This window comes from Schistocerca serialis, chromosome 9 (assembly GCF_023864345.2).
Source record: "Schistocerca serialis cubense isolate TAMUIC-IGC-003099 chromosome 9, iqSchSeri2.2, whole genome shotgun sequence".
Taxonomy (NCBI): domain Eukaryota; kingdom Metazoa; phylum Arthropoda; class Insecta; order Orthoptera; family Acrididae; genus Schistocerca; species Schistocerca serialis.
The window spans coordinates 379691259-379717672 of NC_064646.1; the positions used below are offsets into that span (position 1 = coordinate 379691259).

A 26414-nucleotide genomic window follows, 5' to 3' on the forward strand; every position below is an offset into this window, starting at 1 on the left:
CATTCCCCATAGATGAGTAGCATTTCTACCTTCTCTTCGTTGGTGTACATTCTACTCACACAACTCTTCATCTGATGATGGTTGAAGGAATGACAGGTGTGCATTCTACTTATGTTTACATTTGTCCTCTGTCAACGTCAGCACGTGGATGTGTTCCATTACCCTGAGTACCTGCACTAAGCACGGGAGCGTCAACGTCAATGGTGTGTTATGTAATTAATAATGTTGTGTTTCAGTGAATGGTACACTCTGATACATTTTTGAATACATCTTTCGGAGAGGAATGAAAAATACAGTGTGCAATTTAAAAAAGTCATTCTGCTGTTCGTATCTTTGTAAAAAAACAAAGCTACAGAGAAGACAAACATGCTGATTGATGTCCCCCTGATGGCTAAAGAACATTTGCTTTAAACATTTTGTAATTTGCATCTGGACAAACAGTTATTTAGAGTGGCCAAAATAAATGGGACACCCTGTATAGCAGCTCTAGTCTCTCAGCTGGCCCATAAATGTAGTTATTACCCAGTGTTGTTGTCAGTTCTTGTTGTATTGGCAGGTGCCCATGATGTAACAGCATCCGGTCAGCCCCACTCTCACGTGCTTGCCCAGCCTCTTGCATTGGCTGCGGCAGTGTCACTACTTTATTCAGCCACGTCAAAAGATAGTGTATATAATTGTTTTGTTGACTACAGTTACTTAGTGGACACGCCTTCCCACTGAATTCGCAAGCTAGAGCTACACTGTTCACTCACGTGAAGTGCCAATAACTGTGCACACAATCAGCTGACAACAAGAGCAGGACAGTGATATTTACTTTACATTTTGGATACTGCAACTTCCCATTTGCGTACTTGAAAATTTGAATAATATACCTCCAGTGGTATTGGTTCAAGCGTGAAGTCAGTTGGTTTTTCTTTGGTTAAAACTGTAGCATATTTAAGAACTAATGATTCAAAGTGTTGATTACATGTTCTGATACCTGTCATTGGTAATTTTCTGTTATAAGAGAATCACCCAGCTTCTTTATGAAACCGTCCAATTTAGTGCTCAATAAGTGTCTCACTCAGTCGTTCTAGAGTAGAAATTACGTTTGTAAACGAAGCCATAAATGTATTTTGTCATTACAACTTTAAGCAAGATAAATGGAGGTAAACACATTCAGACGCCAGTCTGAATGATCATTCAGACGCCAGTCTGAATGATCATTCAGACGCCAGTCTGAATGATCATGTTCACATTTCACGTCAAAACAATCATTCAGTGCGTATTTATATATTTTTAGTGACATATATAAACAAAGGATGAACATGACATTTCATGCTGTATATTATTTAGCCAGAAAAAATGTATAATAAGAAGTACCGCTACATAAATTTACTCCCAAGAGACTTTGATGCTTTCTTCACTTACCTTAACACATATAAACCCATCGTAAAACGTAAATTCTCTATTGTGGGGTACCAGCAGCGGAAAGTTTTTGAGAATTAATAGTTGATCATCCATTACACGTATTTTTTACCCACAATGTTCCTGCTGCTTGTCGATGGAAACTGAATTTTTGCCTTGTACTACTTAGAGGAATAGCTATTTTCTTCTTTGGATATCACAGATCATGCTACCCAGAATGTAAATATATTTTAAATTACACGCACCGTACAACAAATGCCACTCGCGACTTGCTTAGTTGTTGAAGCACTCGCTAGGTGGAAGGCAATCGTATGTCACGTGACTTTATCCTTCTGTCGTAGGAGCAGAAAAGTTCATCCATTTTGGATTCGAACATGGCGTCGTCTGATATAATAACAGAGGTAGAAATACATCCTGATATACAGGAAGTGGAAATAGAAACAATTCCTGTGGAAATACCGTGTGAAACTGTAGAAACTACAATAGAAAGTGTTGATGGACAGCCTATGATAGCGTTGCAGCCGCTCCCTGAACCTGGACGTGAGGAAGTGATACTTCAAACACAAGAAGAAATTGTAGGCAGTGGCGATCCATTATCTGTTTACGACCAGATTCCTGTTCCTTCGGAAGGTGATATATACGTCGAGTCTAGTCCAGGACCGTCAAGAAGAGGGTCTCGAAAGGGAAAAAGAGGCGTGAAGTTACGAGGAAATGAACACATCATTGGTGAAATATCGGAGACAAAGTCCCGCAAGTGGGAACAAAAACAAGTTCAAATTAAGACATTGGAAGGAGAATTTTCCGTGACAATGTGGGCTTCGGGCACCGACGACGGTAAGTTACAGCTGTAGACTGCGCTTGGTATTGTAAGAGAAGTTCCTTTCATTGTATCGTAATAATATTGCACTTTGTTCAAATTTGGAAGAATTGATGATGCTAACGTCATCATCTTAGCTCGTGGAGTGGCGATCGATACTGAAGTTCCAGCTGTTGTGTCTGTATAAGATCCTAATGAAATGGTGATTTCTGTCAGAAATGTAAACAATCTTTATTTTGTTTGTTTTGATACTTTGCCGGCCATGAATGAAGTAAGGGCGCAGCCATATTTTACAAATGGCTTCTTTTGTGGTATGGCGGATGGTAGCCATTTTCGTGAACAGTAGCTGTATCGTGCTTATAGGCACACTGGGTGATATTGTCATGTCAATATCTACTATTAAAATTATATTCTGCGAACAACGAGAAACGTTGATAGTTTTGTAAACATCTCCAAGACATTTTCAACGTTGTTGAAAGCCCAGAGATCGTAAAATTTGAAATTGATTTTGGCGCTAGTGTCACTAGAAAAAGTTCGTTATTACCGTACGTTATTGAATACCTACAATTTTTAATCGTGTTCATCGTTTGAACAATTGCCGTTGCATAGTTTAGAATTATTATACCAACAGTTTCTGTTTTCATCCAGCTTACTGAACTGAGAGTAATTCGAAGCTCGCCTGCCATAAGCTTAAGCCTTTGTAATATTTTGACAGTAGAGTGCGGTGGTGTTAGAAAGCTGATATAAAATCGTGTCTTTGCTATTAGATCACAGATTGTAGAAATTTATTTATTTTTTTTTTGAGAAAAGAATATTGTCCAAAATTTTTTACCTACTTATAATTGGTACGAACTACAGTTTCATCAGTTGTAGTTGGATCGGCGAGAGAACATCTCGATTCTTGACCAAATGTAGTAGTTTCTTATGCCGGCACTATTCTCGAATTGGAATGTAGCAGCTGATATAATGAACAACCTCCCTATACACCCACAACTCTTGTGTTGGAGTTGCAGACTGTGATTACGAGAGGCTGCGTGTGACCAGGCTTTGAATTTTCATTTCGGATGATGTATCAGATAACGAATTAATAAAGAATTTGTAGGTACGATAGCGCAAGCTTATGTATAATAGCGGAATATGTAACCACGCATTGTTATGAACTTGACAGCCAATTATTTTTGTATTGCAGAAAAGTTAAGGATTCAAAGGAGGCGACGGTTTTCATACTACTCATGTATATTTACCTCAAGACAAGAAAAATGTAAGTTTAGGTTAGCCGGGCGTGACTTTCAGACAAAAAAATGTTGTTTTTGCCATAGACTGACTACTATTGTTTCTTTTAATACTTTCTTTGTATGATATCCTCGCATTACTAATTATGCGGTTTATTTATAAGGCAGTTATGAATACCAATTTTGGTAAGCGCAACAAATTGTATAGTGCTGAAACACTAATTGCGGTAGTATATTAATTGGACGATTTCGAAACTATGAGCATTAAAAGATTAACTTTCAAAACAGGCACAGTATTTTTCAGTCACTATTGTTCCTAAACTTTAAAAATCTCGTTCTCATAATTATTAACGTTACTGTAATATTGTTTAACCTATTGAATGAAAACTTTATTAACAAAAAGTCAGGGGTTGGAAATACTTTTAGTAATCATTTTTTAAAATTTCGTGGAGGAAATAGTATCCAGATCTTCATTAGGAAAGGCAAAGCTATACGTGGAAGAGGCAATTCCAATGCACTTTGATGATATTGATGTTTTGCCCACTTCCCCTTCTGAAGTTAGGAAAAATAATAAACATACTCAGAAGCAAAGCGTCGCATGAAACTGATTGCATTTGCATCAAAGAACTGTAAGCTTGTTTCCAACAGATAAGTAGCATTCTCAGCCACATATGTAACAGTTCACCAAAACAGGGCATTTTTCTCTAGATTGAAATACACTATTGTTAAACCATTGCATAAGAAGGGAAATAGGTCTGGTGCCAACAACTACCACCCAATCTCACTTCTGACAGCTTTGTCCAAAATTATTGAAAAAGTAGTGTATTAAAGAGTAGCTTCACAAATTTCTGAAAATAAAGTGCTAAAAAAATGTCAATTTGGTTTCCAGAGAGGCTTTTCAAGATCAAATATTAAATGTTCTGAATAACTGAACATTACCAATTGGGGTTTTCTGTGATCCCTCAACATCTCTTGATTGTGTGAGTTGTGGAATTCTTCTAACTAAGCTTAAGTATTGTGGCAAGAGTGAGACAGTGCACAAATGATTTAATTTGTATTTAACTGGAAGAGTACTGGAAATTGAAATAAACAGTTCAGAAAACGTGCAAAAATAAGCAGATTCCTTAGACTGGGGAGTTGCCAAGAATGAGATCCCACAAGATTCAGTCTTGGCTCTCTTATTGTAATTAATGTGTATTAATGACTTGCCACTCCATATTCATGAAGATACAAAGCTAGTAGTTCTTTTTGCTGATGGCACAGGTGTAGTAATCACACTCAGCAAACAAGAATTAGCTGAGGTAATGTCCTTAAGAAATTATTAAGTGGTTTTCAGCAACTGTACTCTCATTAAATTCTGATAAAACACCATATATACAGTTCAGTCTAGTAAATGGCACAACACAATTACTAAATATGGAGTTTGAACAGAAGTCTGTAGCTAAGGCAGAATATTCCAAATTTTTGAGTGTCTGCGTTGATGAGACATTGAATTGGAAGAAACACATTTGTGACCTACTAAAATGTTTTGAGTTGAGCTACTTGTGCTATTAGGTTTACTGCAAATTTTGGTAATAAACATATAAGTAAATTAGCTTACTGTGCCTATTTTCATTCACTGCTTTCATATTGCATCATATTTAGGGGTAATTCATCACCACAGAAAAAAATATTCTTTGCACTTTAGTGTGTAATCAGAATTACAGTTAGAGACCAGCCAAGATCATCTTGCAGACATTTATTTAAGGGAAAAAATATATATGCCGCCATAGAAAACTGTGGTCAAGAGTCTTGACAGATAGCCAACCAACATTTAAAAACAAATTAAAAGAATTTATAAATGGCAATTTCTTTTACTCATCAGAAGCATTTTTAAATATGTATTAGTAATATATCATAGCTAACACTTGGTTCAAGAATCATAAAAGAAGGTTGTATACATGGAAGAATCCTGGAGATACTAAAAGGTATCAGATAGATTATATAATGGTAAGACAGAGATTTAGGAACCAGGTCTTCAATTGTAAGACATTTACAGGGGCAGATGTGGACTCTGACCACAATCTATTGGTTATGAACTGTAGATTAAAACTGAAGACACTACAAAAAGGTGCTAATTTAAGGAGATGGGACCTGGATAAACTGACTAAACCAGAGGTTGTAGAGTGTTTCAGGGAGAGCATAAGGGAACAATTGACAGGAATGGGGGAAAGAAATACAGTAGAAGAAGAATGGGTAGATCTGAGGGATGAAGTAGTGAAGGCAGCAGACGATCAAGTAGGTAAAAAGACGAGGGCTAATAGAAATCCTTGGGTAACAGAAGAAATATTGAATTTAATTGATGAAAGGAGACAATATAAAAATGCAGTAAATGAAGCAGGCAAAAAGGAATACAAACGTCTCAAAAATGAGATCGACAGGAAGTGCAAAATGGCTAAGCAGGGATGGCTAGAAGGGTAAAATAGATACTGCCTACAGGAAAATTAAAGGGACCTTTGGAGAGAAGAGAACCACTTGTACGAATATCAAGAGCTCAGATGGAAACCCAGTTGTAAGCAAAGAAGGGAAGGCAGAAAGGTGGAAGGAGTATATAGAGGATTTATACAAGGGCAATGTACTTGAGGACAATATTATGGAAATGGGAGAGGGTGTAGATGAAGACGAAATGGGAGATAAGATACTGCGTGAAGAGTTTGACAGAGCACTGAAAGACCTGAGTCGAAACAAGGCCCCGGGAGTAGACAACATTCCAGTAGAACTACTGACAGCCTTGGGAGAGCCAGTCATGACAAAACTCTACCATCTGGTGAGCAAGATGTATGAGACAGGCGAAATACCCTCAGACTTAAAGAAGAATATAATAATTCCAATCCCAAAGAAAGCAGGTGTTGACAGATGTGAAAATTACCGAACTATCAGTTTAATAAGTCACAGCTGCAAAGTACTAACGCGAATTCTTTACAGACGAATTGAAAAACTGGTAGAAGCGGACCTCGGGGAAGATCAGTTTGGATTCCGTAGAAATGTTGGAACACGTGAGGCAATACTAACCTTACGACTTATCTTAGAAGAAAGATTAAGAAAAGGCAAACCTACGTTTCTAGCATTTGTAGACTTAGAGAAAGCTTTTGACAATGTTGACTGGAATACTCTCTTTCAAATTCTCAAGGTGACAGGGGTAAAATACAGGGAGCGAAAGGCTATTTACAATTTGTACAGAAACCAGACTGGAGGGGCATGAAAGGGAAGCAGTGGTTGGGAAGGGAGTGAGACAAGGTTGTAGCCTCTCCCCGATGTTATTCAATCTGTATATTGAGCAAGCAGTAAAGGAAACAAAAGAAAAATTCGGAGTAGGTATTAAAATTCGTGGAGAAGAAATAAAAACTTTGAGGTTCGCCGATGACATTGTAATTCTGTCAGAGACAGCAAAGGACTTGGAAGAGCAGCTGAACGGAATGGACAGTGTCTTGAAAGGAGGATATAAGATGAACATCAACAAAAGCAAAACGAGGATAATGGAATGTAGTCAAATTAAATCGGGTGATGCTGAGGGAATTAGATTAGGAAATGAGACACTTAAAGTAGTAAAAGAGTTTTGCTATTTAGGGAGTAAGATAACTGATGATGGTCGAAGTAGAGAGGATATAAAATGTAGACTGGCAATGGGAAGGAAACCGTTTCTGAAGAAGAGAAATTTGTTAATATTGAGTATAGATTTAAGTGTCAGGAAGTCGTTTCTGAAAGTATTTGTATGGAGTGTAGCCGTGTATGGAAGTGAAACATGGACGATAAATAGTTTGGACAAGAAGAGAATAGAAGTTTTCGAAATGTGGTGCTACAGAAGAATGCTGAAGATTAGATGGGTAGATCACGTAATTAATGAGGAGGTATTGAATAGAATTGGGGAGAAGAGGAGTTTGTGGCACAACTTGACCGGAAGAAGGGACCGGTTGGTAGGACATGTTTTGAGGCATCAAGGGATCACAAATTTAACATTGGAGGGTAAAAATCGTAGAGGGAGACAAAGAGATGAATACACTAAGTAGATTCAGAAGGATGTAGGTTGCAGTAAGTACTGGGAGATGAAGAAGCTTGCACAGGGTTGAGTAGCATGGAGAGCTGCACCAAACCAGTCTCAGGACTGAAGCCAAAACCACATTAGTAATATTAAGACTAGAAACAAACAAACTTGAATTATATCATGAAGAAACCTTAGTTAGACCGACATGTTCTACATGGGCATGAAGTGCCGTATCTATGATTTATAAAACAATTTTTAATCTGATCTATTCGCCAATGGCTTTAACATGATAGGTTTCAATCAATCGTCTTGATTGGACTGAAAAGAAATGAGAATTTCGAAATAACACAATAGGAAAGTAATTGGATTCCGAATACATGTAACTCTATGAGAAATGGGATTAGAATAGAAAAGTTGACAAAAATTCGGATCCTATTGCTGCAATTTACTACATTTTACATTCATTGTGACAATTGCAACTTCTTTTCTAGTCCATAATGGCTCCAAGAACCAGGCATGCATATTTTTTTGAAAATGTCAGCACAGTTCATATTCAGTGGAGAATCATGACACAAAGGGCAGCTGCAGTTCCATATATGTGCTCAGAGGAAACCCTTTTGGAGTAAGGGGGTTTCTCTCCTTTTCATCTTTTTCATTTCCCTGGAAGGAATATCTGCTTCCTTTTGATAGAGTGTAACTCCTGCTGATAGTTTCTATAACTGGTTGTGATGTTGCATTTTACAGAAGTTGTTGCGATGTTAGGGTTTGTTCCTGAAGTTGTTGCGATGTTAGGGTTTGTTCCATTCACTGTCTTGTAACTCAAAAATTAGACAAGGTAACCCCTTACCAGCAGATGATTGATGTATGGGTCATAGATTCACATTACACACAAGAAAGTGCTTCATAAGAAGTGACAACTCAAATGCTGATGCAATTTTCTGTTCTGTTGTATGGGTGTATGCCCCAGTCATCATCTATGCGTGAGTTGTTCTCACCCTCCTCTGTTTCCTCCCTCCCTTCCCCCCCCCCCCCCCCCCCCCCCCAAAATCCTGGAATTTCCACTGTCCTTAAATAACCTAGTATGGCCACTGACGTGTTTGAAACTACCCAAAATTGTTCTTGAATAGAGGTGAAACTACCCAAAATTGTTCTTGAATAGAGGAAGATAGCCAGTTGTTATCTTTCTAGATAAAGTGATCATCAACCTGAAGGTTTGTTTGGAGACCACAGTGTTTTACTTGGCATGATCCTATTAGAAGAGGTATGCTGGTGCTATCCTCCAACCTTTGAAATGACTTAATACAGCTGATTAACTTCTCATGGTTGGAGTTCGCAATCATGTATAATTTTTTAAAGAACTTAGTATTCACCATTGACTGACTGTAGAAATTATTCATTTCATAGTTGTAATTTTGGCCTTTTGGCCATTTTCAAGTGGTACTTCAAAAACTTTTTCTGCATCATCAAAGTGAGCTAATATACTCAATGGTGAATAAGATGTCCTTAAAGAAAAAAAGACTTAATGCAGTTACAGGGGGTAGTACAATTAAACATAGATTCCAAACCAAAATTAAGCTCGGAGTTTTTCACATTAATCCTTTTGTGACTGAATTAATCAAAATTTCGCATATTACTGTAAAAATTGGTCTCCTGCTTTGGGCTGAGTAATGATTGAGGCCATGTTTCTAAATTTAGATTGTTTACAGTTTTATAATTATTTTAAGTGGAACACACATGTTCCACTGGTCTTGGAAGAGGAAAAAATACTTCCCTAAATTTCTTCCTCGTCGTGCCCAGCAGGACACACATGTCCCAGTTAAAATAATTATGTCAAATTTATTCACAACTGAACATTTACATTAAATTTTTCAAAAAATAGTTGAATTCATAGTGATAGTTGAAGTGGCTTCATATGAAATTAGTCCTTATCTCTTACTGCCATGTGCTGCGTTATCTACATCACCTCCTTGTGTTCCTTGCTGGTCTCTCTCTCTCTCTCTCTCTCCCCCCCCCCCCCCCCCCCCCTTTCCCTCGCCCAACTGTGCATAAGCACACATCATCGTTCATACAAAAGGGTGTGCATCTGCAGTAAAAGGGTAAGATAATAAACCAGTTACTGTTTTGTCGACTGCCCAACACTCAAAAGATACAATTCATCACAAGAAAAATTAAAGATTCTAAACCCCAGCCATATCATGACCTGCATCCATAGCAGAGCACACAGCTTTCTGGGAGCTGTAGACCAGTTCAGCCAGGAGAGAGATAGATGTGCTATTGGCAGTAGGTCACTCAAATGGTGGCATCATCTTTTTTTCTTTTCTTTTGGGCATTGTAGTAAACAGTTTCGTCATGCAGAACTGTAACAATGGAGGAAAATGTGACCAGCGTTTTTAACCTTGATCCTCTAAAGCAGCTTTCATCTGGGAGGAATATAAAGAGAAGGCAAGCATTAATCACAAAAAACAAATGAGGAGTTTGTGGAGTCTCCTGCTCCATATAAAACGAAGAGAGTAAACTAATATTACAGCACTGAATAAAATACAAAAAAAAATCACAACACCAAAAAATAATTATTGTAGGGTAATGAAATTTCTGGACTACATTTGTGTAGGTAACATATTTAAGTGATTAATATAGTGGGATGACTGGCTAATGTATGCATGAGATAAGCCATTACAGTGGTGAAGTGCTGGTACACCAATAACCGTGCAACCACCAGAATGTTGAATGGAAACATGCATGCACTGTGTTGTACAGGTGCAGGCATCAATTTGTGGGATGAAGTTTCTTGCCTGTAGCATTTTGCTGCCAGTACAGGGATGGTTAATGTTGTTTGTGGATGCCACTGGAATTGTTGTCCACCATGTCCCATGTACTCAATTGGATACTGATTGATGATAAAGCGGTCAAGGCAACATGTCGACACTCTGTAGAGCATGTTGGGTTACAACAGCGGTATGTGGGCGTTATCTCATTGAAAATCACCTGGAATTCTGTCCATAAATGGCAGCACTACAGATCGAGTCACCCGATTGATGCCTGGGTGCGTGGGATAACCATAAGAGGGCTCCTGCTGTTGTACGAAGTCGCACGCCGTACCGTAATGCCAGGTGTAGTTCCAGTATGTCTAGATTATGAACAGGTTTGTTGTGGGCCCTTGCCAGGTGTAGTTCCAGTATGTCTAGATTATGGATAGGTTTGTTGCGGGCCCTTAACTAGCCTCCTCCTAACCAACACACGGCTGTCACTGGCACTGAGGCAGAATCAGCTTTCATCAGACCTTCACCATGTTCTCCAATGAGCTCTCAGTTGATACCACTGAAGTCACAAATGAGAGTGGTTTGAGGTCAGTGGAATCCACACTGCAGGGCTTCTGGCTTGGAGCAGCCCTGGAAGTAATTTGTAATAGTTCATTGTCTCACTGTGGTGCCAACTGCTGCTCAGATTGCTGCTGCAGGTGCAGTACAATGCGACAGTCACCATACACCAAGCACAATCGTCTTCCCTCTCGGTAGTGACACTTGGCTGTCTGGAACCCAGGCTTTTTGCCACCATACTTTCCTGTTACCACCGCTGCCAGCAATCATGTACAGTGGCTGTATTGCTGCCAAGTCTTACTGTAACATCGGAGAAGGAACACCCAGCTTCCTGTAGCCTTATTACAGGACCTCATTCAAACTCTGTGAGGTGTTGATAATGGCATCTTTCTTGCCGTAAAGGCATTTTGACTAACATCAACTCAGCACGTCCACTCTCAAAGATAACTAATCCTCCTTTCCATTACAGTGTATATGTAAAGCAAATCTGATTTGCATTCTCATAGTGGTGCTACTGGTGCTACTCTTATGCGACTGGTGCAAAATTTGAATAGACATAATATTTCAGATGTAGAAACCTGCCTACAAACTTTCCTTTATGTCGCCCAACTCCTTGATGTTCAGATTTTTGTTTCCATCGGTGTATATACATGTAAAAAAATTTAGACACAAACATGAACAAAAGGCACAAATAGAAATTCTCTACACACACTGGCCATAAGACAGAATCATTAAACAGATTTAAAACTGTTTTATCAATAAATATGTACACAAATTAGTATATTTCTAGCAAACAATGTAAAAAAGACAAAGATCTTTACTGAGCTTATCACAGGCACGGAGAAAAAGTTACATAAAACCACCAAGACACACAGTTAAAACAATTAAATGATGAAAATAAATTTGTATGTGGGATATGTATGCTCCCCTGGTCATGGAAGGGTTAAAATATTGCCAGATATGAAAGAAATGCAAAGTTAAAGATAAAGCTCCAGTGCCGACTGTGATCGAACCTGATACCCTTCAGTCCGAGTTTGGCACTTTACAACTAAGCCAGTGTGCTTTCTAGCTAAGACTTGTTTGGGCTCCTGAATTCGCAGATGTGATTAGTTCAGCTAGCAATGAATGTGTAGGAGATACTTTTCATTAAAAAATTAATTCAAAGCAAATAATCCTCTTGTAAACTTTGGTACTGCTCGCACACTGCCCTTTGGATATATTCAACAAGTTTATAGTGTCACTTTTTATTGAAGACAGATTAACATCATCAGCAGGAAATTGCTTCAGTTTTCTGTTATCGCACCCAGATGCTGACAAAAAGAGAGGAAGGGAAGACAGACTGTTTTATAGGTACCTTAAAGTTTTAGACATTTGGCTGTAACATCCTCCCATTTGGTATAATTCATTCCAACACATTACACTAACATCATTAGAGAAATAGCGGGTGGTTATAATCAAACTTTCCCTATTTAACACATTGTGACACACAAACTAATTACGATATGAGTATCAGATGTGGTTCCAATAATGTCCAGAGTACGGGGAGCATGATTTCCATATGTCACAGCACCACCGTCCAGTTCCAGCTATGGCCACCAGGTACCGTGATTCATAGTCTCTCACACCTGACTAGTCGTAGTGCACTTGTCGATGTGTCAACATGAGTTTGGACAAAAGGAGCAGTCCATTATACGTGAGGTTCTATTATCAAAACAACAGTAATGCTGCAGAGAATATTGACAGCTGAAATGATTATGGAAGGGTCTTCTTTCTCCATCTGCTGTGCAGAGCATGATGAAGCAGCTCGAATCAACTGGAGAAATGGACGTCGCTCTGGGAAGACCGGTTGCACCATAGGTGGTTGATGAAATCGCCGTTGCTTTGGCAGACAGTGCTATGCACAATTCCCAATCGTCAGGCAGTGTGTGTACTGTGCCATGACACTCGAATATTCTGTAATCCACTGTACAGAAGGTGCTTCTAACCATTCTCAAAGGTAACCGTACAGCAGCTTGCACCACAGGATGCACGACGACATGTTGACATTGCTCTCCACTTTCTCGCAAGTAATAAAGTTGATGAGGGCTGGCCATGGACCATCCTATGGACAGACGAAGCTCATTTTTCCCTGACAGGTGAGGTGAACACACAGAATTGCCAAGTGTGAGGATCTTCATCGCCGCTACTGTGCATGAAGTTCCTCTGCATGGTGAACATATCACTGTATGGTGTGGCTTCATAGCTACACTCATCATTTGCCCATTCTTGTTTGAAGAGGTTGGCGGTTAAGAACCAAAGAAGTGCAGTGTGACTGGCCAGCATTACTGTGATATGCTTCGCCAGCATCTCATACCCACTATCCAGGAGAAACGCATTGAACTCGTTTACATGCAAGATGGGGCCCCATCGCACATTGTCTGTGAAATTCACCTGGCTTTCCAAAACACATTTGGAGATGATCAAATTATAAGCCAATCGTTTCCAAATACTTGGCCAACATGGTCACCTGATCTCACTCCCTGTGATTTTTGGTTCTGGGGCTACCTGCAAGATGGGGTTTACCGGGGCAGCATTCATACAGGTGCTCATCTGAAGTGTAGCATATCAAGAGAGGTAGGCAGCGTACCTACAGGCATGCTTTCTTTTGCTGCACATTCAGACTCATCTGGACACTGGGTACCATATTGAGCCCCTTTTGTAGCAAGTAACGGTACCAGTATGTAATGGTATGATGCATTCATTGTAGCAGCACATTAAAAGTGTTTCAGTTGAACTGATTTTGCATTATCTGTGCTCTGTGAACCACTGTAGAATGCACGGGAGGGGGTACATCCCATGTTACCAGTTAAGAGGGCTTTTTCAGATTCCATTCACGTATGGAGCGTTAAAAGAAAGACACATACGGAGTGCGGAAAGAATGATCATTTAGATGCGCCTTTGCATACTGTAATTAATCTAATCTTGTCCTCATAATCCCTATGGGGTGTTATGTAGGGGATTGTAGTATATTCCTAGAGTCATCATTTAAAGCTGATTCTTGAAAATGTGTTAAGACTTTCTCGGTATAGTTTTGTCTATCTCAGATGTCTTTCAGTTATTACAATATCTGTGTCACACTCCTCAATGGGTCAAACAAATCTGTGGTAATTCATACTGCTCATGTCTGTATGCATTCAATATCTCCTGCCAGTGCTATTTGGTACAGGTCCCACACACATGAGCAATATTCTAGGATGGGTCACATAAGTGACTTTTAAACAGTCTTCTTTGTAGAATGATTGCATTTCAGTAGTATTCTATCAATAAACCGAAGACTGTTACTAGCTTTACCCATCAGTCAGCCTATGTGCTACAACCAAGTATTTGTATGTGTTTACCGATTCGAACTGTGACTCACTGATATTATATTCATAGGATACTATGCCAGTGTTTTATCACCTCAGCTGTGTGAAATCGTCACATATCTACTATTGTTTTAAATATGGTGTAAGGGCAAGTAAAACTGCCACTACCAGTTAATAGGATGTTTCAAAGAAAATCTTTGAAGCATCATACTCAGAACATATTAAGAACCTGGAATTGTTACACTAATCACTTTCACTGACCTCTCCTTGTGACGTAACCATATACAACTTCCATGTGATCTTCCTAAGGATAAATAACAGCCAGATTCTGATTATGCAGCCGAGAAACTTCCAACCAGCAACATCTACCAAGTAATAAGGCAAATCTTAGCATTACTTTCATACTGTAATGACAAAAGAATTTTTTAATGATTTTTGGGTATTGTGTCACAACATTGTGAACTCCTAAAACAACCAAATTGCTATGTTTTGGCCAATTTGCTGTGGCCGTCTTCAGGGTAGTTTACTTCAGTGAACTGGTCCACCGGATTCAGGACTGCCTACGCTTGCTCCACTTGGGGGGCGTCTCGGTGGCGTTCCTCTGGATCCCAGGACACGTTGGTATCTGTGGAAATGAGGCAGCCGATATAGCGGCCAAGGCTGCAGTCTCTCTTCTTCGGCCAGCTATTTGGACGATTCCCTTCCCCGGAGTGTTTTATGTCGTCGTGTGGTTCTTTTATGGCACGCACATTGGTCGACACTTCCCCATAATAAATTGTGGGACGTGAAAGCTCTTTCCTGTGCTTGGACCTCTTCCTCCCGAACGCATCGTCGGGAGGAGGTAATTTTAACTAGACTCCCGATAGGGCACTGTCTTTTTAGCCATCGACATCTTTTAAGCGGCGATCCTCCCCCACTCTGTCCCCACTGCTCTCAGCTGTGGACGGTAAGACACCTTTTACTTGAGTGCCCCTATTTTACTCCGTTACGCGCCCGTCTACAGCTGTCGCCTGATATATCGTCCATTTTAGCAGATGACACACGCTCAGCCGATCGCGTTCTCGAGTTTATTAGTGCCAGTGAGATGACGTCAGTCATTTGAAGCTCTTTTTGGGGACAACCAACCCCTTTCTGTAGTGGTTTTTTAAGCTTTCCTTCTGCTTTTAGTTTCTCCAATTTTTTTAGTTTTGTTCCCATTGCTGCTGGTTTCCATTTTCGTCTTTTACCATTTCCTAAGTCACAGACCGGGCACTAATGACCATAGCGGTTTTGAGCCAAAATGACACCAGCCTTGGAAGCCTATGAACTTATAAAGAAATGATATTCCAAATCTTAATCTAGCTAGCATTTTTGTCACCCTACCAGTAATAAATATTAATATCCAAATACACAAATTTGGCAATACTTCCTATTGCATTTACGCAATTGAACTTAGAGGCACAGTTGTCAGGGATACTCATTGGACCGTAGCTGAAACAGTAGTTAAACTCGAATTACCATAAATTAGTAAATTGATGAGGCAGGTACATTAACATAAAGAATAGTATAATATTCACAGTAGAATAGCATTGATGGTACAAATGAAGGGAAACATGTTTGGTGTCAATAAAGAAAAAAAAATGATGCATTTACAAGTATACAGTTTTCTTTACCTCACAAAATGGTGTGTGGAGGGGAATTAACATAGTTTTCTTTGCCTCATGAAATGTGTGTGTGGAGTTGGGGAATTAACAATTATGAGATCACTTCTGAAAAAAGTAGATGAAATGAATGTGAAAAAATAAAAAAACTTTTCTCCCTATTGTTAATTAACGATATGTTTCTGCAGGTTCAGCTAAGTTGTTGTTGTCCATTTTATGCACAGTATTTTGACAGCTGAGCCAGCTGTATTCTTTCAGTGCTATTGTTGTCACACTGCTTTTTATAGTTCAGTCTGGTTGGTATTGAGGCAGGAAGTACACACAACAGTGTAACTCAGTGCACCTGAAGATGATGGCTGGGTCTATTGTCAAAATATTGTGCATAAAATGCAAACTACTACTCTGGTGAACACCTAGAAACATGCCATTAATCAATCACGCCATTAATCAGTCATACTGTTCTTAATTCTGTTTTTCACCTTTCCCTGTAATGTTCTGCATGTAATGCTGTCAGTCAAGTAAAAGCCCCTGCCAGTACTATTAATTCTACCCTGTTCAGTGGAAGATAAGTGGCTGGGTCAAATTGCTGAAGGGCAAAGACAATTTGTGGTAACTCGTATACCAAGAGTGCCATCTCTTCAAATAAAAATTTGAATTATGCCTGCTTTAATTGTGTTTTACAGGTGCCTGTTATCAATTACTCAAGAAGCAATTTGTATTGACACACTCCTCTTTGCCAACTTTATACACTGCAAATGTGTTTTGCACAGGAAGTTTGTCTGATAATTACTCCAACTATGTACATTGTTTATATGCCTGGACTAATAACCATCTTACAGTATGGTATGGTAGACAAAACTTTATTTCTACTCACTGGAGAAAGACTGTTCACAGTATGTTGTAGGTGATGTGACAATGTAATCGACTTTGCCCGACCTGCTTGCTGGCCCCAGTCATTGGATGTTTACCTCGCTTTTGTTATCTTACTCTGATATTTGCTATGATCTTAGCTTTTTACCCCCTTTACTCGCTCTGACTGGCCCATTGGTTTACATAGATGATGTTTGTTATACACTACTGGCCATTAAAATTGCTGCACTACGAAGTTGACATGCTACAGGCGCGAATTTTAACCGTCAGGAAGAAGATGCTGTGGTATTCAAATGATAAGCTTTTCAGAGCATTCACACAAGGTTGGCACCGGTGGCGACACCTACAATGTGCTGACATGAGGAAAGTTTCCAACCGATTTCTCGTACACAAACAGCAGTTGACTGGCGTTGGCTGGTGAAACGTTGTTGTGATGCCTCGTATAACGAGGAGAAATGCATACCATCACGTTTCCGACTTTGATAAAAGTCGTATTGTAGCCTATGGCAATTGCGGTTTATCGTATCGCGATATTGCTGCTCGCGTTGATCGAGATCCAGTGACTGTTAGCAGAATATGGAATCAGGTGGGTAATACGGAACGCCGTGCTGAACCCAATGGCCTCGTATCACTAGCAGTCAAGATGACAGGCATCTTATCCGCGAGGCTGTAACAAATCTTGCAGCCACGTCTCGATCCCTGAGTCAACAGAGGGGGACGTTTGCAAGACAACAACCATCTGCACGAACAGTTCGGAGACCAGGCTGCGGTTACCCTTGACGCTGCATCACAGACAGGAGCACCTATGATGGTGTACTCAACGACGAACCTGGGCGTACGAATGGCAAAATGTCATTTTTTCGGAAGAATCCAGGTTCTGTTTACAGCATCATGATGGTCGCATCCGTGTTTGGCGACATTGCAGTGAACGCACATTGGAAGCGTGTATTCATCATTGCCATACTGATGTATCGCCCGGCACAATGGTATGGGGTGACATTGGTTACACGTCTCGGTCACCTCTTGTTCGCGTTGACGGCACTTTGAACAGTGGACGTTACATTTCAGATGTGTTACGACCTGTGGCTCTACCCTTCATTCGATCCCTGAGAAACCCTACATTTCAGCAGGATAATGAATGACTGCATGTTGCAGGTCCTGTACAGGCCTTTCTTGATACAGAAAATGTTCGGCTGCTGCCCTGACCAGCACATTTTCCAGATCTCTCACCAATTGAAAACGTCTGGTCAATGGTGGCCGGGCAACTGGCCCATCACAATACGCCAGTCATTACTCGTGATGAACTGTGGTATCGTGTTGAAGCTGCATGGGAAGCCACACGGTACATTTGGTGACACAGGCTTTTCACTTTAATCATCTGCTCAGACTCTCTGTGCCCTTCAAAGCCTCTGTGCACTGTACACTGCCCATCCGTTAATGCAATGGGTCCAGGAAAGCTGTCAGTTGCTCACTCTTGAGGGAGTCACTGTGCTGCTTATTGGAAATGAGGCTGCTGATGCTGCTGCCAAGGCTGCAGTCCTCATATCTCAGCCCACTAGTTCATATATTCCCTCCAATGATCTCCATGTTGCTGTCTGTCAGGAGGTGGTGTCGCTTTGGCATCGCTATTGGTCCTCCATTCATGGGGAATTAGCTCCAGATTATGAAGCCTCTCTCTCAGCAGCTTGGACGAGCTCCTCTCGGCCCTCTTGCCATGAAGAGATCATTTTAGCTAGATTGCATGTTGGACACTGTCATTTTAGCCATCGCCATTCGCTAAGTGGTTCTCCTCCACCACTTCATGCTCATTGCCCTTAACCTCTGACAGTTCATTTCCTGGCGGAAAGCCCTTTTTTTAACCATCTAAGTTCCAATTTATGTTTATCGTCTGAGTTACTGGTCGTTTTAGCGATGCCCAGGTGTATCAAGGCCGTCATTACGGCCACAGGTGGTGGTTGTTCTGGGTACTGATTTCCCAGGATCTATGCTCCCAAATTGTGTGAAAATGTAATCACATGTCAGTTCTAGTATAATATATTTGTCCAATGAATACCCGTTTATCATTTGCATTTCTTCTTGGTGTAGCAATTTTAATGGCCAGTAGTGTATTTTGATTTATTCGTATCTCAGGTCTGCTTATGGTTGGGTGTTTGGGGTTTGCATACCATTGCAGATGAGTCATGAGAGTCCTCTATCTGCATCTGACCTATGTGCTGCCCTGATTTTGCACTTCTTTTAAATATTTCCAATAATTTCTTTGATATCTTAGCATTATCAGTGTTATATACACTTTATGTTCTACTATTTTTTTCATGCAACTTGGTAACACACTTAGGCAGCTTTTACTTCTCAGCAGAACTGTTCTGTATAGACTTGTTTCGTGAATGAGGGAGCGATATCACCCTAGTTTCGTCCCTCAATTCACTATACAACAAATGAACCAATTATGTGCCATGATAGGTGGTTGCTTAATTTTGGAAGAATTGTGTATTGCCTGGTATTTAATGGTAAATGAAAACTTTTAAGGGACTATTGATCTTACAGATAGTCAGGATTAGTCTCAGTGTTAAAGAACTAGCATTGGTACTATTTGCTTTTATGAAGAGCCAAAGACATATTCTTAATTGATGCTCTTGACATTGTATGGAAAGTTCTACACAATACTTACTCGCAAAAGAACTAATTTGTAAATATTCCTTCCACAGATCCTAGGTGAAATGGTCTTTATGTCTGTGGAATATGTCAAAAATTTAAACTTATGTTCATTTACAAATTGATACAATGATAATTTGCACAGATTGCATTATTGTGCTGAAGGTATTGCTGTAGAATCTTTGGGCACAAATGTTAATAGATAAAAACATTATTTTCCTCCGTAATCGGGATCACTAATGTATGCCTGTGTGGTGGTGCCTGACTGTGAAGTTAACTAGTTTGAATCCTGCTGGTAGTTGAAATTTTCACTGTCAGTATTTTTGCCAAGATGTTCCAGATCACGAGTCTTTGTGCTGATGTTTTGGATCAAATTCCAAATCTCTTCACGGTGTGCCATGAAGTGAGGGAATGTGACATGGTTGATGGTGATCTGTGCATCGGATAGTGATGTTAAAGGTGGCGGCCCCATTTAGAGAGGCATAGGCTATGTGCCGGCACTTGCTTTAACTGTTTTTCCTACTCTCATCACTATTCTACTACAGTACACACTACACACAACATTACACTCATCTACACTGTACTTGTATATATAAGACAACTCTCACATATCCATGTGAAAAGTGGTCACTGTGCACAGAGGATGAACACCATTTGCTGAATATACCTTGTCGGGTATCCTAGCCATCAGTTCCATACGACATTCACATTTTTTTGACATTGACATTTATTTCTTCCAGAAAATATGCATGATTGAAAAAAAATATTAATGAGGTAATACTGTGATCTTGAGCTTTTTTTAATTCCAATAAATCATAAAATTGATTCACATATCATCTACAGTGGTGAGCATTAGCAATTTTTGTTAAAATATTTTTCAGAAACTTTTTTGTTCAGATTGCATCTGTTGTACACTTCCTTGCAATTCATGTATTCTATAATATAAATATTACATTTGTACATAAGTTTATAGTGTTTTTGTTTTGCATGGTGGTATTCCAGGTGCTATCGGTTTATTTATCGATTGTCATTTTTTGTTTGTAGTTCACTACTATTATTTGAGTTTACATTTTGTGATTTGGAGATAGTGAGTGGAGCTATGGACACTAGTAGATGGAGTGCCAAGTGGAGAGTTGGCAACATTTCCAACATTCTTCTGTTTGAATTCAATAGAGGGATAATGACAGCGGCGGCTGCCAGAATCATTTACACTGTGTATGGGGATTATGCCATTGGACTGGCAAGAAAATGGTTTTCTCATTTTAAGGAGGATCATTTTAGCTTCACTGGCACTCCACATTCAGGATGACCTTCAGGGTTTGATGGTGGTCATTTAAATGCATTAATCGACAACGATCCATGTCATTAGAGTCGAGAATTGGCCAATGTGCTGAACTGTGGTCATTCTACCATAGTGTGACATTTTTGTGCAAAAATCAGATGCATGGGTACCTTATGCTTGAAGCCAGAATTTAAAAAAAAGAAATCAGTGGGTGGCTGTATGTGCATCTCTTCTTGCTCGTCATCAATTGTCTCTTGAACAACACCAATGATCCCTATCCTGTATCATTAGTGGTGATGAGAAATAGTGTCTCTATGCCAACATAAGGGGGAAAAAAGAATGTTTGAGCCCAAAGTAGCAACTTTCCTTACAAAGGCCTGCACGCTTCCACAAAAGATAATGTTACGCATCTGGTGGAATAGCGGTGGTGTAGACGCAATCCATGACCAATGACAGAAAAACACTATTTGCACTATATACAGGGGTTGGAATGGGAAGTCATTTGCACCCATCTTATTCACCTGAACATTTATGCTCAGATTTTCACCTTTTCCGCTGTATCAAACAACCCTCAAGGAACTACCTTTCTGGTGGAAAATGTGCTCCAGACATGGCTCAACAAGTTCTTCGTCTCAAAACCATGTGAGTTTTATAGTCGTGGAATTGAGAAGTTACTCTAGCATTGGCAGACTTTTATAAATAATGAAGTAGAATATATTACTGATGACTAAAGTCTCTTTTATGTATATCTCTTATGTTTATTAAACTTGTGCAGAAATGCTACAAACTTAGGTGCCAGCCCAATAATATTTAAGTTTGTCATTGTATAAGTTATGGCAGAATATTGGTAGGAAATGGAATGCCAACAACAGCTATCTGCCATGAGAAAAAGCAAGCGATAAAATAGAAATTGATATGCAAAAAACCTTAGAAGCCTGTAATCAGTTAATATAAGATTGATGAGAACAAGTTGATATCAGATTAGTCCTACTGATTAGAGATATTCTCAATTGGACATCATTTGACTTAACTATTCAAAATTTTTTAGTTTGGATTCAGTGTTAACCTTTTGGTCTCTCCCTAACTACTGTTAAACTTGACTCCCTGATTGGTGGCAGGCAGACAGAAACATCCATTAAGTGTGTCCTATAAATCCACTGTAATGTTGAAACTAAAATGTAATTTGATACACCTTTTTTATATGGAGAGGAACAACGTGAAGAAAAACAATTGATTTTTGTTTAATACGTTTGCTTGAACGTGGGAGTACCTGTTATACTATGAAGCATCCCAATAATTAAGTAATACAGTGAAAAGTTGTCATCCTGCTGATCATCTTTCTGAGATCTCACAAAATTTCCATTCACATTTACATGAATATATCTGGGATAATTTTGGGCATATCTGAAAATATGCCAAAATGAAATCTTGTAGAGAAAAACATGCTGTTTTGCAGGTGTGTTATATGAACTGGACTAGAGATTCTGTGGTATAAGACATCAGCATTGCCTAAATGTTAAGGAAAAACTTTATAGAGCAAACTTTATCTTATTATGTCAAAAGTTACCCACTGCTGTAAACTAAATTTCACAAATCACATTAAGAAACCAACAGAGAACAAAGGCACAGCTTTCTATAAATTTAACTTCCATAAATAATTCCACCTGAACTATGAAAGTTTTTCGTTGCAGTAAAACTTTTGGACGAATTTGAATGCCCCTGGTAAAGTGAATGCTATATCAAAACTTTTGTAATGTTTACAGTGCTCACATTGGAGCACTAGATCGCTTATCCTTAGAGTGTACTTTAGATTTCACAATTTTTAATTTCTGTCTTCGATGTGTATGAATTTTGATGGTTTCTTCTTGTTGTTCTTTCAAGCCATCAAATGATTTAAATTGCCAAGTTAAAGCATGATATTCACTGGGGTCTCATTAGAACAAATTTGTAAATCATTTTCAGGAATCGAATATAATAAATCTGTGGACTCTGTAGTTTTCACGCATCTGATAATAAATAACTTTCTCTCATCTTACACCTGTGTGTTGTACCACTAACAATTTTTTCACATTGTCTAGAAGCTCAATAGCTCTGCTTGAAATATTTGTGATACCGGTGCATACTGTGAAACTAATCAAGAGGAAAAACATCTTCAGTGTATTCTTTGTGTGGTATGCTGTTGCACCAAATTGACAATGATTAGAATTAATGTATGGCTGGGTAATAGACCCGATAGTGTCCACTTGTCGTCAGTATGACTGGAGTTGAACCAAAAATGTGTTACAGGCGGCACAGCAAATACCCCTTTTATTGCATACTTCACTGTTATTCGTATGGTCTTCAGTCTGAATAGTTTGCTGCAGCTCTCTGTGATAGTCCACCCCATGGAAGTCTCATTATTTGTGCATGAATACTGTAAACTACACCCATCCGTACATGCTTACAACAGTGAAGCATAGGTCTCCATCTACAAGCCACCTGCCCCCCCCCCCCTCCCTCCCCCAACACAAACAAAATCTAATCTTAAGCATTCTCTCCTAACACCATATTTCAAAAGCTTCTCTTTTTCTGTACTGTTTATCATCCACATTTCACTTCCATATACCGGGTGATCAAAAAGTCAGTATAAATTTGAAAACTTAATAAACCACGGAATAATGTAGATAGAGAGGTAAAAATTGACACACATGTTTGGAATGACATGGGGTTTTATTAGAACCAAAAAAAAACAGAGTTCACAAAATGTCTGACACATGGCACTGGACAGCGAAATGTCAGTGACTGCGCATGACAATTGTGTATAAAAGGAGCTGTAATGAGAGAGAGAATCAGATGCGCCAGCAGTCGCAGCATGTTGTCATTACCTGAAAAGGATCATTTAGTGAAGCTGTATTATCAGAATGAGGAATGTGCTAGTTCAGTGTTATGATACTATCACCATAGGAAGGGGATTCGAATGGGTAAAGGTCCGTTGACAAATGCAGCTGTGGCGAGACTGATTTCGAAGTTCAAAGCCACAGGTTGTTCGGACGATAGACCCCGTAGTGACCAACCGAGCACAAGGCGTAATGCTGCTGAGACAGTTCAGGAAGAAATGGAGACTGTAGCGGGTTCGTCTATGCACGGGGAAGTCAGTGCTCGTGCAGTCGCACGTCGCACCGGCATTCCATACGCTACTGTTTGGTTGGCACTTAGGCGTACCCTCCGATGCTATCCATATAAAATCTGGTTGGCACTTAGGCGTACCCTCCGATGCTATCCGTATAAAATCTATCGGCATCATGAACTGTTACCTGGCGATTTAGTGAAGCGGAGGGCATTTGCGGTGTGGGCGCTCCAAAAGATGGCGGAAGATAACGATTGGTTGAGTAACATGTTGTGGAACAACGAAGCTCAATTCACGCTCCAAGGGTCTGTCAATGCCCACAACTGCAGAATTTGGGCTACCGAAAATCCTAGAACTGTCATGGAAACGCCATTGCACGACGAGAAAGTGACGGTATGGGTTGGATTTACCACATCTACCGTTATCGGGCTTTTTTTTTCCTTCGAGGAAATGCGTGATTCTTTCTGTAACTGCTACCGTGACAGGTGAGAGGTACGCCGATACGTTACAGAATCGCATCATCTCCAGCCTGGCTGATAAACACCCGTTGGAATGTACGATGTTTATGCAGGATGGCGCTCCACCCCATATTGCTAGACACACGCAAGATCTCTTGCGCACATAGTTTGGTGATGATCGTGTGCTCAGCCGCCACTTTCGTCATGCTGGGCTTCCCAGGTCCCCAGACCTCAGTCCGTGCGATTATTGGCTTTGGGGTTACCTGACGTCGCAAGTGTATCATGATTGACTGACATCTCTAGGGATGCTGAAAGACAACATCCGACGCCAATGCCTCACCATAACTCCGGACATGCTTTACAGTGCTGTTCACAACATTATTCCTCGACTACAGCTATTGTTGAGGAATTAGGTGGACATATTGATCATTTCCTGTAAAGAATATCATCTTTGCTTTGTCTTGTGCTAATTAATATGCTATGCTAATTATTGCTATTCCGATCAGATGATCTGTCGGACATTTTTTGAACTTTTGTATTTTTTTGGTTCTAATAAAACCCCATGCCATTCCAAGCATGTGTGTCAATGTGTACCTCTCTATCTACATTATTCCGTGATTTATTCAGTTTTCAAATTTATACTGGTTTTTTGGTCACCCGGTATATATTTCTGTTTGTCATAAATGGTTTTCTTGGTGTTGCCAGTCTGCATTTTATATCCTCTTTACTTGACCCGCTGAGAGGTATTTCACTGTCCAAGCAGCTGAACTTATCTACTGCTTTTGATATCTTATTTTCTTGAATGAAACAATAAGTTTACTGTTACAAGTCACTGTTTATATCCACACATTGTTTTGAAGCTTTAAACCTCCATCAAGTGGAAGTAAAAGCCTCATAGTGGTTGCAGACACCATTTTTGTTTACAAAATATGACAGTTTATGTAGGATGTGTTACAATGGAGAAAGGCGCCTGTGACCAGTGGGGAGACTGTGCTACAAGTTACCCCAAAATTGTAACATAACACACGTCATACTAACACTTGTAAATCCATCTGATGGAGGTTTAAACCATAGATTAGATACAATATCATAGATTAGATATAAAGAAACGGTGACTGGGAACGTAAACTTTTTTTAAAATTCAATATCAATAACAAAGTAAAGCCTCACCTAAAATGTTTGCATTTAATCTTATTTTCTAATCTAATTACCCCAGGCAGCACCTGATTTAATTCAACTACACCCCATTACCTTTGTTTTACTTTTGCTGTTTCATTAAGTCTTCCCACATTGACAGAACAGGAATGCCAGTTACAAATCTCCAATTTGTTACGTTATTGTGAAGTTTCAATTATTTTTCGAATTTCTCCTTCATGTCCTCCGGTGTTTCCTCTGTGTACAAATTGAAAAGCAAGGGGAATATACTGAAACTCACTCCGCCCCACACCATTCTCAGTAACCACCTCCCATTCATATCCACCAGTTTTTATAATTGCTGTCTGGTTTCTGTACAAATTGAAAACAGTGTTGTCTCCTCTTGTCGTCACAACAGATTGGTCCCTCTCATTCTTGAGCTGTGACTTTGTTGTTTTTCCTTTTTAACTTTCTCCACCCTATCCTCCTTCATCCCCAAGGAAGGAACTAATAGTTCCAAAAGCTAGGATAGTTCTTGTGCTTTCACATGTGTCTGTCGGTGGCACTATCGTTGGCACTAAGAATTTTTCGGTGTCTTTAAATAATTTGTATTCGTATTTGTATTTTGAAACTGTGACTTTTGAAACTGATTGTTATGTAATACTACTACCTGTAAGCACTTACCTTCTTTAGTATTGAGATTATTGTAGTCTTCCTCAAATCTGAGGATATTTTGCCTGTTATCCATTGAAGATTTCTACTTAGACTTCTGTTATAGTGGGAAGGCGGTATTATTTGTCTGGTCACCCAGTCATATTTGGACCCAGAGGAATGAACTCGCAGATCAGTTCATTGAGGTGCTTACAAAAAGGAAGCTCTGGAAATAACGATACCAGGATCTAACTTGTGGACAACATCGCATCACCAACTCGTAGTCTCATTGAACAGAGAACGTTGTATCATAACAACCAGCAAGTTATGGATTGTGTAAGAGATTCTGTATGTGTTGTGGTCTTCTCTTTCATCTTCTCTCTGTTGTGAAACCACAGTCCTCTGCTGCCTCCATATTGGTCACACCAATCTGATCCATGAAACTGTCTTATGGCAAGCTGTACCACCCAATTTTAGTACTCT

General features: G+C 39.6%; 2 protein-coding genes across 3 annotated transcripts in view; one reads left to right on the forward strand and one right to left on the reverse strand.

Annotated features, from left to right (window-relative positions):
• Positions 1-1702, reverse strand: part of LOC126418590 (E3 ubiquitin-protein ligase FANCL) — a 112071-nt gene extending 110369 nt beyond the window's left edge. The window contains exon 1 of one of the 2 annotated variants that reach the window (XM_050085421.1): positions 1411-1702. Coding sequence is in view for 1 of the 2 variants with exons in the window: in XM_050085422.1 (XP_049941379.1) it covers positions 1411-1503 (93 nt within the window). In the remaining variant the exon portion in view is untranslated. The remainder of the gene's footprint in view (positions 1-1410) is intronic. The other variant, XM_050085422.1, reaches the window with a different exon arrangement.
• Positions 1703-1752: 50 nt separating this feature from the next.
• The window catches only part of LOC126418591 (transcriptional repressor protein YY1-like), an 85310-nt gene continuing 60648 nt past the window's right edge, over positions 1753-26414 (forward strand). The window contains exon 1 of the mRNA XM_050085423.1: positions 1753-2241. Within this exon, the coding sequence (XP_049941380.1) occupies positions 1782-2241 (460 nt within the window). The 5' untranslated portion in view covers positions 1753-1781. The remainder of the gene's footprint in view (positions 2242-26414) is intronic.